We start from the raw sequence: 14,556 nt of genomic DNA, 5'->3' as shown, positions 1-14,556 counted from the left end.
GACTGTCTTACACCTGGACTTTGGCTTTTTTAACATAAAATGTGACATGTTTATACATTAAAATTAAAGAAAAAAAGACAAAAAATGTGTTGCACCTTAATGCAACTGTAGCCACGAGATCAGAACATTGTGTCTCCAAAGGTTTTAGTAGCTCAGGTGATGTTTAGCTGCTGTGAACCGACTCACAGTAGCTGATCTGGAACTGAAAACTCAAAGTTCCTCAGCTCAGAGGAAGTCAACTCAGAGTTTCTTTCTAGGCTTAGGTTTAGCTGAACCTCCTTTCTAGTGCAGGATCCAAGAGCAGACTCAGGCCGGAGTGTAACAGAAAAAGGTTATTGGAATACATTGGTGGGGGAACAGTAAGATAAGCAGAGCGATGACGTTGGTATGAAAGGAAGATAGGAAGCGGGAGACAGCTCTGGGTCACCGAAAGAAGAAACCAAACAACCATTAGGCAAAGCTGAGGGAAACAACTGACACAAAGTGATTTAAAAAATGCTGTTACCACTGGGTAAACCAACAATCAGGCGATGACTGGAAATCAGAACAGCTATAAATACCGCCACTGATTGCCGGTGAAGATCCTGGTCAACAGGGAAATGGGGGGGCACACCAACCACAGCCATACAAACCAGAGCAGGGAAATGGGTTCCAACCATCACTCTGAGCACTCTGGAAAAGAAAAAAACTATGCGCATTGTTTACATTTGGGTTTAGACGTATAACAGAAATATCAGGTGATCGTTTCATTACTGCATTTAGACGGAGTTACACTATAAGCCTGCAAAGTCATCTGTGAATATGAACTGTAGTTTAGTTTGACTGAGGGATGTAAAGGTTGTAAATCCACTGTTTCAAGTCCTACATTGTTAACATCCACGTTAGCTAGCATACAGTCCTCCTCTTCTTCTTTCTCACCTGTTTTCATGCCTTGCTAAGCCTCACCCTGCCAGATGTCGATTAGCGTATTAGTGTTAAACCTTTGGTGGGATTGTGCATGCAGCACATTGTGTTCTAGCACACAATACAAACAAAAAGACTAACCCACTTTGAAAATCAGATGTGATCCAACGTTTTGGAGCTGTATCTAAGAAAAGACAGAAAGTGCTGTTCGGCGTTGGAATAGCTTTGCTCCTTAGCAGAGATCACATCTGTGTAGAACGGGTAAATACCCTTGATACACAGGCCAAAACAAGGCACTCAAAGTGAAATTGTAGTTTTAAGATAGCGCTCATACAACATGGTTGGATCAATGTTAATCTACTCTCAAAGAGATACACACAGATATATCTTAAGCTTGATTTGGATGTGAATTGATTGCTCTGCAGTGATATTTCTCCACCAGAGCAATAAGAGCTCTGCTAATGGTGGACAATGTGACCTGCCAGCTGCAAGAAGATGCAGTTATGAAGTCACTCAAGAAAAAAATAGAAAGAAAGAAAGAAAGAAAGAAAGATAACACCAATCTTCAAGGCACTTTTTGTTCATCCTGCACTCTTCTGATCTTTTTTATCTTGGGAAGTAGTAGGTCACCAATGGTTTGTGGCCAACAAATCCTCACTACCTTCACTTCTTCCTGTCCTGTTTTGTGTGCTGGTACAATTTCTTTTCACTGAATCTGCCACTAAGAACCATGAAGTGTCATTTCTTCCAACTGATTCTCTTGAGTTTTACAATGAATTGTTGCTCATTGAAGACAGAGTTCCAGCTGTAAAAAAAAAAAAAAAAAAAAAAAAAAAACACTCATGCACAGAAATGCTGTTCTGTCTGCCTTTAGCTGTTTCTCTTCTCCAGAGCCCCTTTATCTTTTTTTTTTTTTTTTAATTACACTAAGAATGGTGATCTCTGAGGAACATAACCATATGAGCAGAGAATCTGACCATCTGGCTTCCTTTGCAGCTAAAAATTGGGAGGGACAACAGGAGACTGACGATCGTCTCTCAGCTCCTTCTGCCTGTCAGTGTCAAGATGTCTCTTTTAAAAATGAAAATCTTTCTAAAAGGCTCCTTAGAAGCTACTCCGAGCCAGTTGTCTAAAAGCAGGGCATGTAAAGCCCCTTGAGGGAGAAATTTTCTTTGACAAACACAGAAGATGAACTCATGTCTTGTGTGTAGTGTTGGACGGATTCCAGATGTTAGTGGGACAGTCATGGGAAAGGGATAGTATAAAATCTGCATGCAGAATAATGACTGCCTTATCTCTGAAGCTCACAAAGCACGGATGGCCCAACCAGTCGGGTCCTCTGCCAGTTGTGTAAAGTAGATTTCCATTTCTGCTTATCAAAGTGAAAATATGTTAGGATAAGAAGAATAAATTTTGCATTTCTCTTTTAACTTCTAGCGACTTGGCACCAAACTGTTTTGTTACAGTAATTTTCCAAGGCACACTGTAACCAGTGTCATAGAGACCACAATATATAGATTTAAATAATGAAAGATCAATGACTCATGCTTGATTTAATTAGCTTAAATGAGACACCTCCACAAAAAAATAAGAAATGTACTCTTGCCCTATTTCCCCTATCAAATCTTTTATGTGTAGCATAAAATATGAAATATTTCCCTTGGCAGACATGCCATGTAGAGACATGGCTCAGGAGAGCAGTGGCCAAGACAGCCGGGTTATGGTTTCTGGGTCCCAGTAATGAAGGACTACTGTGTGTGTCATCCAGGAAAAGGGCCTCTCCCTTGTCTGTCTGTCTGTCGACCAGCCTGCTGGATTCAGTCCTATACCTCAGAATAAAAACATACCTTACACACAGTATCATTGCAACCCTTTCCTTTAACAGACAGCAAGAGCTCATTAAATCAAAACAGTGACTTCCTCCCAGCAGACTTGGTAAACTCACACCAGTCTGACCATAGCAAAAACATTTTGTTGTTTTTTTTTTTCTCCATCGCTTCTCTTCTTTTCCAGCCTGAACATTACTCCGCTCATTTTTGCAAAGTTAGCAAACAACACTGCTGAAATATGAGAAACCAAGAAGTCCAGCACAAAGTCATTCTATGGTGGCTCAGTTTCTAAAGGGGACTGCAAACTGTCCTTGAAATACGGAACAAGTTAATCCCGACTGGGATTAACTAAAACGTACAACTTTCCAAATCCATTCTTTATCCCACGTTGTCACATAGTTGGTCAGTTCAAACTAGAAGAGTTTCAGAAATGTTGGATTGTTGAATTATCCCCATGACACAGCATGTTTCTGTTGTGCCTGGGAGTTTTAAAATGTGGAGAAGTTCCTGTTATACAACTGATCTGTGACAGGAGGTTGCAAATGGCAAGATTTTTCACCAGACTTAACACTCGATCCATCTGTTGGACAGATGCATCTGGGTTCATTTCCATTTCTGGGTTCTTATATCATCTGCCTTGATTCAAGTAGTTCCTCATGCAAACATCAAAAACAACTGCAAAGACCATGTCACATTAAATAGTACAGGTACAAGTGACTCAATGACAAATGCATAACACTTGGAAGATGTTTTGCTTTTCTGCATCCAGCAATGCACCATCCCATGTGGAATGTAGCGCTTGTTGATCCACCTGAGATTAGCACCTATGTGAGGGGCTGAGCTGGTGAAGGATGAGGAAAACAGGTGGCTTCAAAAACAACCAGTTTAATATGTCTACTATATTTGTATTCACTCCTGACCCAGAACATTAAAAAGAAGAGCAAATAAGTAAATCAAACTAGCAAAAAGTTTTAACCCAACAGTACCTAAATGTGTGCACTGGCAAAAGATAAACAAAATGAAGCATTTCAGCTAAGTTTAAATGGAAATGTAAAAACATAGTGTTAAATGATAAACTAAAATGAACTGTCTGTGTTGGTGTATGGGGGTTATTGCATTTAGATGTGTGGCTGTAGGTGCAGCCACATATCGAAGAAACTGTTTATGACACAAGTCATATTGTCACTGTGTTCACTGTGTAAATTGTGTTTTCTTAAATAAAACAGCAATAATTTAAATCATTGAGTAAATAAATTTTTAATAAAAAAAAAAAAAGAAAATTTAAAAAAAGGTAAATATATATATTTTTTTAAAAAGAACAGCAGTCAGGGTTGTACTGAGGAGGCCGTTCTTTTCTGAATCAGCTGTCTTTCCTCTTCCTTCCCTTTGATGTCCATACGTTCTCAGAGTTCATTTCGGATATACCAAAACATATAAAATGACAACTTCATCTTGCCTTTTTTTTTTTTTTTTTTTATTGCTGCAGCTGTTCTGCCTGTTCCTGTCACAGAAGGATAACTGGCAACATGCAACAGGGCATTTCCCAGTGGCTCAGATAGTCACAGCAAATTGGGAATGTTAGGAATGAGAATGTGTTGGACTCTGAGATTGATGGACCAGCCTTTTTGGAGCAGTATTTGGCTCTAAATAAGTTCTATAATTTGTATAATACGGAGGTGAAAGATGATTTAAATTTCACTCCTTGGAGAATGACAAACTTTTGCTTTTTTTAGGGAGAAAAAGAAAAAAAAACATCAAATGCGATAAAAAAAATAAATAAATAAAAAAAAAGTAGTAAACTTACCGGATTGACTGTTTAAAGTCTTGAGATGAATAACTGTGAGTGTGTCTTATTGTAGAGAGACTGACCTGAAGTGAAATTCAAAACACCTCATCTGGTCTGATTTCCCCACATTATGAGACCAGACTGAGCTTCATTAACTTTTGCCGCTGTGTTTTATTGGCACGGAAGATCCCATTTTCAGCACAGAAATGACTTGCCACCATCTGCAAATTGACAATGCGCCATATTTCCTCACAAGTCAACTTTTATTAACAGCCGCTCTTGGGATGCATACCTCTGTGTGTCCAAACACAGCGGTGTTGTCAGCAGGTAAATTTGAACAGTGGGATCCGAGGTCCTCACTGGCATTGTTTACCACAGAAAAAATGACTAAATATAGGACAGCGATGTTGCCAGATGCTTACACCCTGTCAGCGAAGTCATCTTGAGTTTCTTTGCTGACATTTAAAGGGCATGCTCTCAGCGAGCCATACATTAAATTTATAGTCAAGTTTTGAAACTCTTAACAATGATGGTGTTGCTCTCCATTAGCGAGCTAATTCTCCAGCACAAACGGCTTGTGCAGTATCGATGATTACTGTTCTCCAGAATATCAGGCCACTCCCTGACTGCTGGCGACTGCAGCAAAGGTTAATTAATGAGCAGTGGCAGGAGCAATGGCTGCTGGCGAGGAAGAAGCACTCCTGGGACTTGGATCCACCGGAGGCGAAAGATAAAGGTGGAAAAGGAAAGGGTATGACTACTCAGCTGAAATTGAGTCCCCTTTTCTATCTGGATAACCTCCACGAGAGAGAAAGCCGTGTGATCACTTAGCCAAGCTCAGCGCATGGAATTAGATTGTTCTGCTGCTCCTCGTCATTTCCTCTGTAAAACCTTATTTCATGTGATGATTATGCATCGGTTATCAAACATCAAAGATAATCGACGAGGCGTCCTCCTATCTCAAATTAGCTCTGTAAATCTGCTTCTTGTGATCACACATCAGAAGGATTTCATGAGACTTTTTGTTTTGGTTTTTTTTTTGTCTTCCTGCGTTATTTTCAGACATCACATAAATTCTATAGAGAGAAACTCTTAAAGGTAGAGTATGTGAGATTTTCAATATTTTCAAAATAAATTACTCCAATCATAATTAGATAGTTTTTTAAACATGTAGGTTCCAGTCTGTCCATATTTGATGCGTTATTAAATTACAAGTTTAATTAATGACAAAGACCCATCTTGAATGTTTTCTGACCAGTAAAAAAAAAGTACTTTTTTTCCACCAGTAGGGGGAGTATAAGCCCATTTATTGCAGAGCGGCTCTGAGCTACAGCTCACAAGCGATTCCTGCCCTCATTGGAGCTGGCGAGGAGGAGGGCTGAGGGGAGAGTTTTGCTCATTACTGCCAACCTGTGGTCCTTTGTGGAGGTAGCAGTTTTGTGGTTTTGCTCACGACCTGGTGTTTGCCACCTGGTGGTGGAAAGAATCGCCTTGAAATCTTACATACTCTGCCTTTAACGTGACGCTTCATTCTCGTCATGTAAATTTAATGGGAAGGAATTATTTTGTCAAACATTTTATTTGCATTTGGAAACATCTGAGATTAACAGTGGAGAAGCAAAGCCATGGATGTGGAAAGACCACAGATAATCTGAGAAGATAATCCCTTTGTTGCTGCTGTCATATGAGGCACCACTGTGAATGCATATAACATTGTCATTATTCTTTTAAGCATCCATTACTATTGCCATATTAGCTGTTTAGCAATGCTATTGGTACTCCTGCTGCTGGAGAGGAACATGGCTTTTAAATCATTAATAGTTAAATTATGCATAAGTGGTTATAACTCTTTAAGAGCTAATTAAGAGAATTTGCGTGTCAATTAGACTAATAAATCATTAATCATGGTGCAGTCAGAGACATCAATACATGATGGTTCAAGTTTTATAAGGTGCATCAAAACTGCTGTTGCTGGAAATAAGCATGTGTACAGAGTCAACACAGCAGACCAGCTTCTCACCCATCGCATTTTATCTAAATACTTTTCAGAGCTCTTAAATGTTTGAGAAACATAAACGTTCTTGTCCAGCACTTGGAGTTTTACTACACAATGTGCAAAATCAGCAATCCAGTGTACTAAACAGCCACTCTGCGACCCCTCTAACAAACAGCAGTCTGCTTATTTGTTTTGCATCTGTAACATTCATGTGCTCACTTACTGCTTAATGTGTAATACAAAGTGTTCCAGAAAACGGACAGGGCTGTTGTCCTGTGGGTCCTCTTTGTCAAATATTCTACTAATCTCTGTGGCATGTGGACAAATGAATGATCCAAACTCTCAGCTGGGTTGTAAAAATCATTGCCTCTTACCTTGCTGATGTTTACTGTGAATGGTCTCGTTATTGAATGTGGTGAAGCCTACATAAGTACTACTCTGGTCACTGTGGTTTCCTTCAGTGCAATCCATGTTTATATCTCTTTTTGCATTCAATGGAGCACCACCATCTCTGTTTTCACTCTGGTTTACATGGCAAGGAGATGTATTTGAACTATAAATCTATGGATAATAAAAGTGAAAATGATGAACAGTCACTGAGGTGAGCGTACCGCATTCAAGGAGCAAAGCAGAGAGGCCATGACTGCAGACACGAGGTCACTAGAAGGTGGCAATCTCATCATTTACTATTTATTATGAGACAGTTAATGTTTTATTGATCAAAGCAATTATTTGCACCCTGGGAGTCCAAAACGTGGACTTATTAATGGGTTGTTGCTAATTTGAATAATACATTAGTTATAAAGGTTGGAAAAGTTCTCATTAATCTACAAACCTCATAGAAAAGTTATCCTGTAGAAAATGACAAAAGTTGATCTTTACAGAAACTATGGAAGTTTCAGTTCAGGAGAAACATTTTTCAACTCAATTTATTTGCACGTTGTAGTTGTATATTCCGATCAGCCTTCTAACCGGCTGCAGTGTGAAACAACAAAAGGGAGTCTGGTTTTTTACATGCTCTCACGTGCAAATATGGCTTGTGAGTTGTCAGGTAAGTCTCTGTTACTGACAACACGCTGCTTTACCACTTTTATTTTTAAGGATCATGTGGTAAATCAGTGATGAAGAGTACATCAGTCACAAATAATTGTAAAAAATGACTGGTAAAGGGTTTGCAGCAGTAATCCCTGCAGTCTGCAGTTGTAGTTGGTAATGAATAGTTAATAAATGGTGCCGATGCCCTGCAGTAGGGAAGATGAAGAGAACTTCCTTCAGGCAAAAATGTAATGTTGTCTTTTCTTTCCTTTTTTTTTTTTTTCTTTTTCAATTGTGCATTCATGATGGAAAGACAGTGTAAAAATTCCCACAAAGAAAAGAGAAGTAGTGTTTTCCAACCTAATGTTTTAGCTAGTCACAGGTTTCAGAATGATAAATGTTAGAGGACGAACTTGGATCTGGAAATGTATAATTTTATCTAGCTTCTGAAACCGGAGAGGTTTAAAGTGGACATTTTTATCCATTTGCATGCTGTTATTACCTTTTGAAGCACACCTTTCTGTAAAAGCTCGATAATTGAGGGATGAAGCTGAACAATTATGACAATGCAAACACACAGCGATTTTAACCTTGCAATGAATCAGAACAGCCTTCTTAAAAACCCACCAGTTCAAGTCCACTCTTGCAGAAACCTCCCTTCCGAAGCATTTGCCTGAGGTTTTTTTCAGTGAATAATGTGCCTCTTCGTGGAAGGATTAGGCAAGAGGACTCTGCCAAGCATGAGAGTGTTACAGGAGGGATCAGGAACAAATGAGTAACGAAATGACTGACTCACCACTGAGACATGAGACGCAGCATGCGCGCTTTCGAAGCTTTTTTTTTTTTTTTTTTTCAGCTGGAGCACACAGCATAAGAACTTCCTGACATGTTTTTAATTGTTGGCTCCTTGTTATGAACATCAGCCACATAAGCAATTACGTTTCTGTCATCCATGTCTAATAACACAGAGATTTTGCCGGTGCGTAATTGTGGCAGCACGGAGACATCTGCCTGAGCAGACACTGCGTTCATTGGTTAGCAGTAATCATAGAGAAAGAGAACATGTACAAATTAAAAATTTACAGTACGTATCCTTTCTGGTGATGGATAATAGCTAGTTCAAGTACTGGCGGTATATAATCACAGGAAACAGACCATTAGCATAGTGCAAGATAATTCACCATATCCAAACAAAGACCAGTTGCCAATATATTTAGGAACTTGTTTATTTTTCTTTAAATTATCTCCACTGCCCACTCCAGAGCCCACAGAAAAAACTGTTAGAAAGAAATGATTGTAATTCAAGGCCACAGAAGCAAGGAACCATATCCCCACGAGCAAATACAAAACAGAGTTGGTAACAGGATTGCAACACCAAAGTGAAAGCATGTCTGCCAAGTCTACACATTCAAAGACCACAAACATCAAACGGGTTTTCCAGCCAGTCAAGGGTTTCAGTGTTCACAGAGAAAACAAACGGGGCCATATCTAGTTGAGAGAGGATGGATATTTCCGAAAAGCTTCATTTTTTTTTTTTTTTTTTTTTTTTGTTGTTTGTGTATACAGAAGCAACAAAGAGTCTGTAAATGAGTGCACCATCTGCATGTTACATGTGATCAGTATACAGTATAGAAATGTTTAAGCCAAAACAGGATCAAAGCTTACCGAGGAGTGTACAGTTTCGCTCAAGCCACAGCTTAACATCACAGAGTAGAAATGGTCTCTCGCTTTTTTTTTTTGCTTTTTTTTTTTTTTTTTTAAAGCTACACTTGTTATTCATCGCCGGTTTAGTGCACCGCTCGCTGTAGTAAAAGACTATTGGCAAACCAGCTGGCCGCATCATGACATGGAAACTTGTTCTGTTTGCATTTCCACAGTGTCTCCAGTGAAGATGTCGGGCTAATAAAACACACCCTCAGCTATGGCATTTTCGCAGATAGTATGAATAGCTGAAGGGGAATGCTTTGGAAATTGCTTTGAGTCTAAATGTGTCAAGGCTGACAGTTTTCTTTTTTTTTCCCTCCATTTTGATCCCTATTAAGCACTTCCCTCTGATTCAATAAACGCTAAAGGGAGTTATTATAATAATCATATTCATTCTTGATCCTTTGGGATATATGTCTTTGGAATCCATAAATACTTTTTTTTTTCTTCTAGGCGTCATATCTTTAGAGGTTTTATCCTTCCAGGCTAATTGAGCACATATAGTTCAGTTCGTCTTAGAAAATGCAAAAGACTCCCACATACAATCAAAATAGTCCCTGTGAAAGCACTGAGACACCCAATCATTATGACATCTTTGAGCTTCGAAATGAACTGTGTGTAACTGGTGTAACAAAATACAGTCATGCCGTTTCTATGTCTGCTTCGCTGAAGTCTTCTTGTTTCCGGCTGTGCTTTGAGGCCGCGGTGCTTCATACAGTTTTAAAGGGGGCTGGCACAAAAAAGGTTTATTCAGCCAAATCGGTCGCCCAAAACTACAAAAAGTCTTAATGAGCTTTACAATATCTTGACATGTCTCCACAAACTGTAAATAAACCCCTTTTGCAAAAAAAAAAATAAATAAATAAAAATAAATAAATAAAATAAAAGAAAAATCAATTAAATCAATAATTTCAGAAATGAATTTTGCAAAAACATCTGTTATTTAAAAAAAATGCAATGAAAAAAAAAACGTATTGATTTTCATCTCTTACCAAGAATTTCAATGTTTTCTGCTGAAAAAAATACAGCTGCTGTATTGATAGCTGATATAACATTTATGCAGAAATTCCGTGATACTCCTCCACATGTCAGACAGCAGAGGTTTAAAGACTCACTCGATAAAGGAGTGCTACAAGGAAGTGTGAAGGCCAGCGGGGGAAAAGAACAACATGAGCTCCCTTCCATCTATTTTAATATAAAATATTTTCCCTCACAGACATCTGTTGCTGTAGTCAGTACACGTCCTGACACACACACACACACACACCCATGAGGAGTAGCCTTTCAACGCAAACAAAGAGACAATTTCCTTTTTGAAATTTAACATCAGTGCAAAAAAGGACACAAACTGTATGTCTGGCAGATACAGTAAACATGGCAGCTTGATATTAGCTGACCAGCAGCAGTTAACTGGCAAACCTGGCATAACCCAGCCTCTTCATTACACCTCCACACACATCTTCTATCAGTCTGATGTCCTTTCGAGGCATTTTTTGTCTCCATATGTTGATATTAGCTGGTGAAATGTCCCCTTCATACATCAGATTGTACAAGTTTGTGGACGTGGTGAATATGAGTTGATTGAGGGCTTCAGGTGACGCTGGCACTCCCAGGAATGTGTGTATCGTCTCTGCTGTCTCCTGAGGAAAGTTGACCACGTCCTCGAATCTCACTTGGAGGTAGGACTCCACGGGGAGGCTCTCGCTGACCCTTAGCGCTGCTGCGGTATGAGCCAGCCAGAGATGAGACAGGATCAACACAGGGTTTGTCTCTGAACGAGACAGCAGCTTTTGGATTATTTTAAACTCTGGAGCGACAGCTGGGCACCCGTCCTGAACCGAATCTTCCTTGAATATCAAGGAAAGGTGCTGTGGGATGTTTTTGAGGGAATAAAGGCTGGGTTTGCTGTTATAAACCATGAGATAAATCCATGCTCGAGGGTCTCTTACCAAATAGATTGTCCTCAGTGAAGGTCCCACCACTTCCTGAATGAAAGGAATTTTAAGTGTCCAGCTTCCACTCCGCATGTTAAGGACCACCCGTGCATTCGGGTACTCTGCAACATGCCGTCTCATCTCCCTGACATACTCCGCATCTCTGTCCAGACTGGCCCTCAGTTTGCCCTTCAGCTCGGATGCCGGCTCTCTCCTCCTGGACCTTTTCCTTCTGTCCTTTGAAGGGCCAACTCTCTGGGGCTGTTTGACCCTGCCGCCCTCTGCAAGCGCAATATTTTGCAAGTGCAGCTTGGTGTTGTACACCAGCGAATGCAGCCACCCTTGAATGATCTTATACCGCCCGTGCACTGCATCTGTCCTGGACCACTCGCAGGCGTCCACCAGCGAGTCAAACTCAAACTCGGTCTCAGGAATGTCCACATGCTCGGTGGGGACCCTTATGTAAACAAAGTCCGAGCTGTTGTAGAAAAGGTGCTTGAGTATTTCCGACCCTGATCCAGGGAGGGTTGTTATAACGACGGTGGGGAGGGGCAGCCGGCGCTGCTCATACAATCTGATTTGTTTGTTTACTTCACTTTTTGCACCCACACTTTTCCATTTTACCCCACAGAGCAGCTGATCGCAGCTATTAGACAAAAACAGCAGCTCGGCTACCCACAGAATGAGCACAGAGAGGAGGGTGTAACGCATCAGCCTGCTGAAGCAAACATAAAACTTTCTATGTATGGTCAAAAATCCTATAGCCACACAGAGAACGACTCCTGCAATAACATTAACCATGAATCCAATGTCAAACAGCTGATTATCACTACTGATGTGCTTAGGGATGATCTGCGTCCCAAGGCCATATCTAGTGATTTGATATCTATCCTCAACTTTAGAATGACCACCAAATCCTAAATAAGCCAACCTCGCTCCAATGTCTTTATAGTTTGTAGCTATAGAGACGATCTTCTCTGTGTTATTTATAGTTAAAGAAAGCCTCACTCCGTTCTTGCTGTTATCTACAAATCTGCAACTGGACATTTTGACATATGGCCCATGTAACACGTAAGCCACTCTGGTGACTGAACCTGTCATTTGAAAAGTGACGTTGACATACTGGGTCCACCTCTTTTTAAACTCTGCTGCCTGCTCGGCCTCCTGTATCCTGGTTTCAGGGCTGTGACCCTGGCTGTCGAACCAGAACATTTTATAATGAGCATCCCATACATCCATCATAGCGCCGTTATATTTGTCCATGAATCTGAAAGGGACGTATTTGAAGTCAATGTCAAGATTGTGGAAAAAAGCGCTGAGAGATTTAACAGGTGAATCGGCCCACTTCTCCACATGGTCAAGCACTAGCAGAGTCTGTGAGTTGAGCAGAACCAAGGCTCTGAAAACACTTTTCAGCCTCATAGCAGGAGAATAAGCCAGAGCTGCTTCCCCACTCACAAACATTGTGTCTCTGTGTGAGGAAGCAACAATCACCTCCCCTCTAGTGTCACCCACCCCCTCATCAGTCCAACGCAGCCACTTAGCACACTCCCCTAACTGACCCTCCCATGGACTGTTACACAGGCTGGTGGGAGATGGACTAAACACCAGAACATTGTTCAGATAGCTGTACTTTGGACCATAAAGTGCTTCAGATACAAATACCTGTCCATTCGGGGCAAAAGTGAAAGAGTTCTGGTCCGGATGCTCATGGCCGGGGTTAAAGCTGTTCCAGCCATCCACCCAGGAGTAAGGCTTGTCATGAACAATGTCATAGACAGCGCGGCCACCCAACCTGCCAGACTTAAAGGAGACAAAAGTGTTACTCTGGCCATTGGGAAGCCCTGCTCCATAGGTAATCACACCCCAGTTTGAAAAAATATGCATCTTGGCTTTGTTGAAGTCGTGGGGAGGTTGTGGTGTGAGGTGAGAGTTATACCAGATGTATTCTGTGTGGAGCGTAGCCCAACGCTGGGCAGAGGACTGCCCCATGGGACCATCCTTTGGTCTGTGTTTTCTAATCTGTTGAGCAAGCCAGTTTCCAGTTCCGTTCTTCATGACAAATGTGTCGAGGAAAACGAGCTGGCTCTCTGGCCCATAAAACCAGTTGTAGTTTGAGTCTGCCACGCCGACCGTCCTCTGAAAGCCCGGCAGCAGAGTGGCATAATAAAACCAGAAGTGTTCCCGCAGCCAGTTGTTCTGCATGTTGTCAATGCTAAAGTGGCGCTGGGCCAGAAAGACATACTGCGTGATGGACTTCGCCGTGTAGCTTCCGTAGGCTACTCCCTCATCCAGAGATCCATCAACAACGTGATTCAGAAGAAACATCGTTTTTTCCATGTAGTTCACTGCCACTTGTTTCCAGATCATTGACTCTGGGTCATCGTGTGAGCCCACCACTATTGCACCCGTTAGAATGGCTAATATATTGGTGGTTTGATGATTTTGGAGATACTGTTTACCCCATCCTCTGTACTTAGAGAGTTCATACAGTGCATCAGTTTCAGAGCGAATCTTTTTTAGGTAAACATCCCTTCTGCGCTGTTCAAGGAAGGAGTAAATAAAGTCATAAGCTGTGGCAAACCCAGTAAGGGAGTGTGCCATGGGGACCTCATCGTTTGGTGCACTGGTCACCTTCCAGTCTGGGTAGTCAGCCATCCTATCCATAAACTTGATAAGAAACTGCAGGGCTGCAGAGTCCTCGGGGCACAGCAGGCAGTAGAGAGCCAGGGGAGGCAGATTGTTCCCATAAATCTCATTCCACTTGCTTGTAAACTCCTCATGTTTCATAGGGGGCATGTAAAACGGGACGTTGGATAACATGGTGAGCACTGCACCTCGGAGGACTTTAAATATGTGACTGTGGGTGGTGGAGGACCTTTGCCTCAAGTGCAACACATCCAACTGGTTAAAATATAGGCTGGGATGTGAATCTGCAGAGTGGAGTTTCCACTGGTCAGTCGCCCTGTCTTGAGTTAGCTTGACCTGCAGCAAATCATCAGGAAAAATGTCTCTGTCTGTGGTGTTAAAGACTCCAGAGAAAGCTGTCCCCACTGCAAACAGTGGTAGTAAAAAAACTAAATATACAACCCAGTTAGCAGCCATGCTGAGTGCAGTTTAAAAGTTCATTTTAGTCCTTTTTAAAATGAAGAAACTTTTCTTCCTTGAAACAGTTGTTGAAATGTCCCATGAGTGTAAGTCCGGGGAACATATTATCTAAGGGAGCAACAGTCTTTTAAATTTAGATTTCTCCAGATATCATCATGCAAACAAAAAAAAAAAAAAAAAAAAAAAAAAAATCCACTGCATGATTTAAAGAAAAAAAGAAAACTTTAGTGCAAGAGGAAAACACATTTCATATCCATCTTG

General features: G+C 41.0%; 1 protein-coding gene across 1 annotated transcript; it reads right to left on the bottom strand.

Moving 5' to 3' along the window:
• Nucleotides 1–10,658: 10,658 nt before the first annotated feature.
• Nucleotides 10,659–14,292, bottom strand: dselb (dermatan sulfate epimerase like b; the record flags this gene model as incomplete). Its single annotated transcript, XM_079260198.1, has 1 exon — nucleotides 10,659–14,292. One exon carries the CDS (start codon nucleotides 14,290–14,292, stop codon nucleotides 10,660–10,662), a length of 3,633 nt encoding a protein of 1,210 aa, XP_079116324.1. The 3' UTR covers nucleotide 10,659.
• Nucleotides 14,293–14,556: the final 264 nt, after the last annotated feature.

This window comes from Telmatherina bonti (genome assembly GCF_933228915.1).
Source record: "Telmatherina bonti genome assembly, chromosome: 20".
Classification (NCBI taxonomy): domain Eukaryota; kingdom Metazoa; phylum Chordata; class Actinopteri; order Atheriniformes; family Telmatherinidae; genus Telmatherina; species Telmatherina bonti.
The sequence above is the reverse complement of the archived record's forward strand: the minus strand, read 5'-3'. Positions and strand labels throughout refer to the sequence as shown.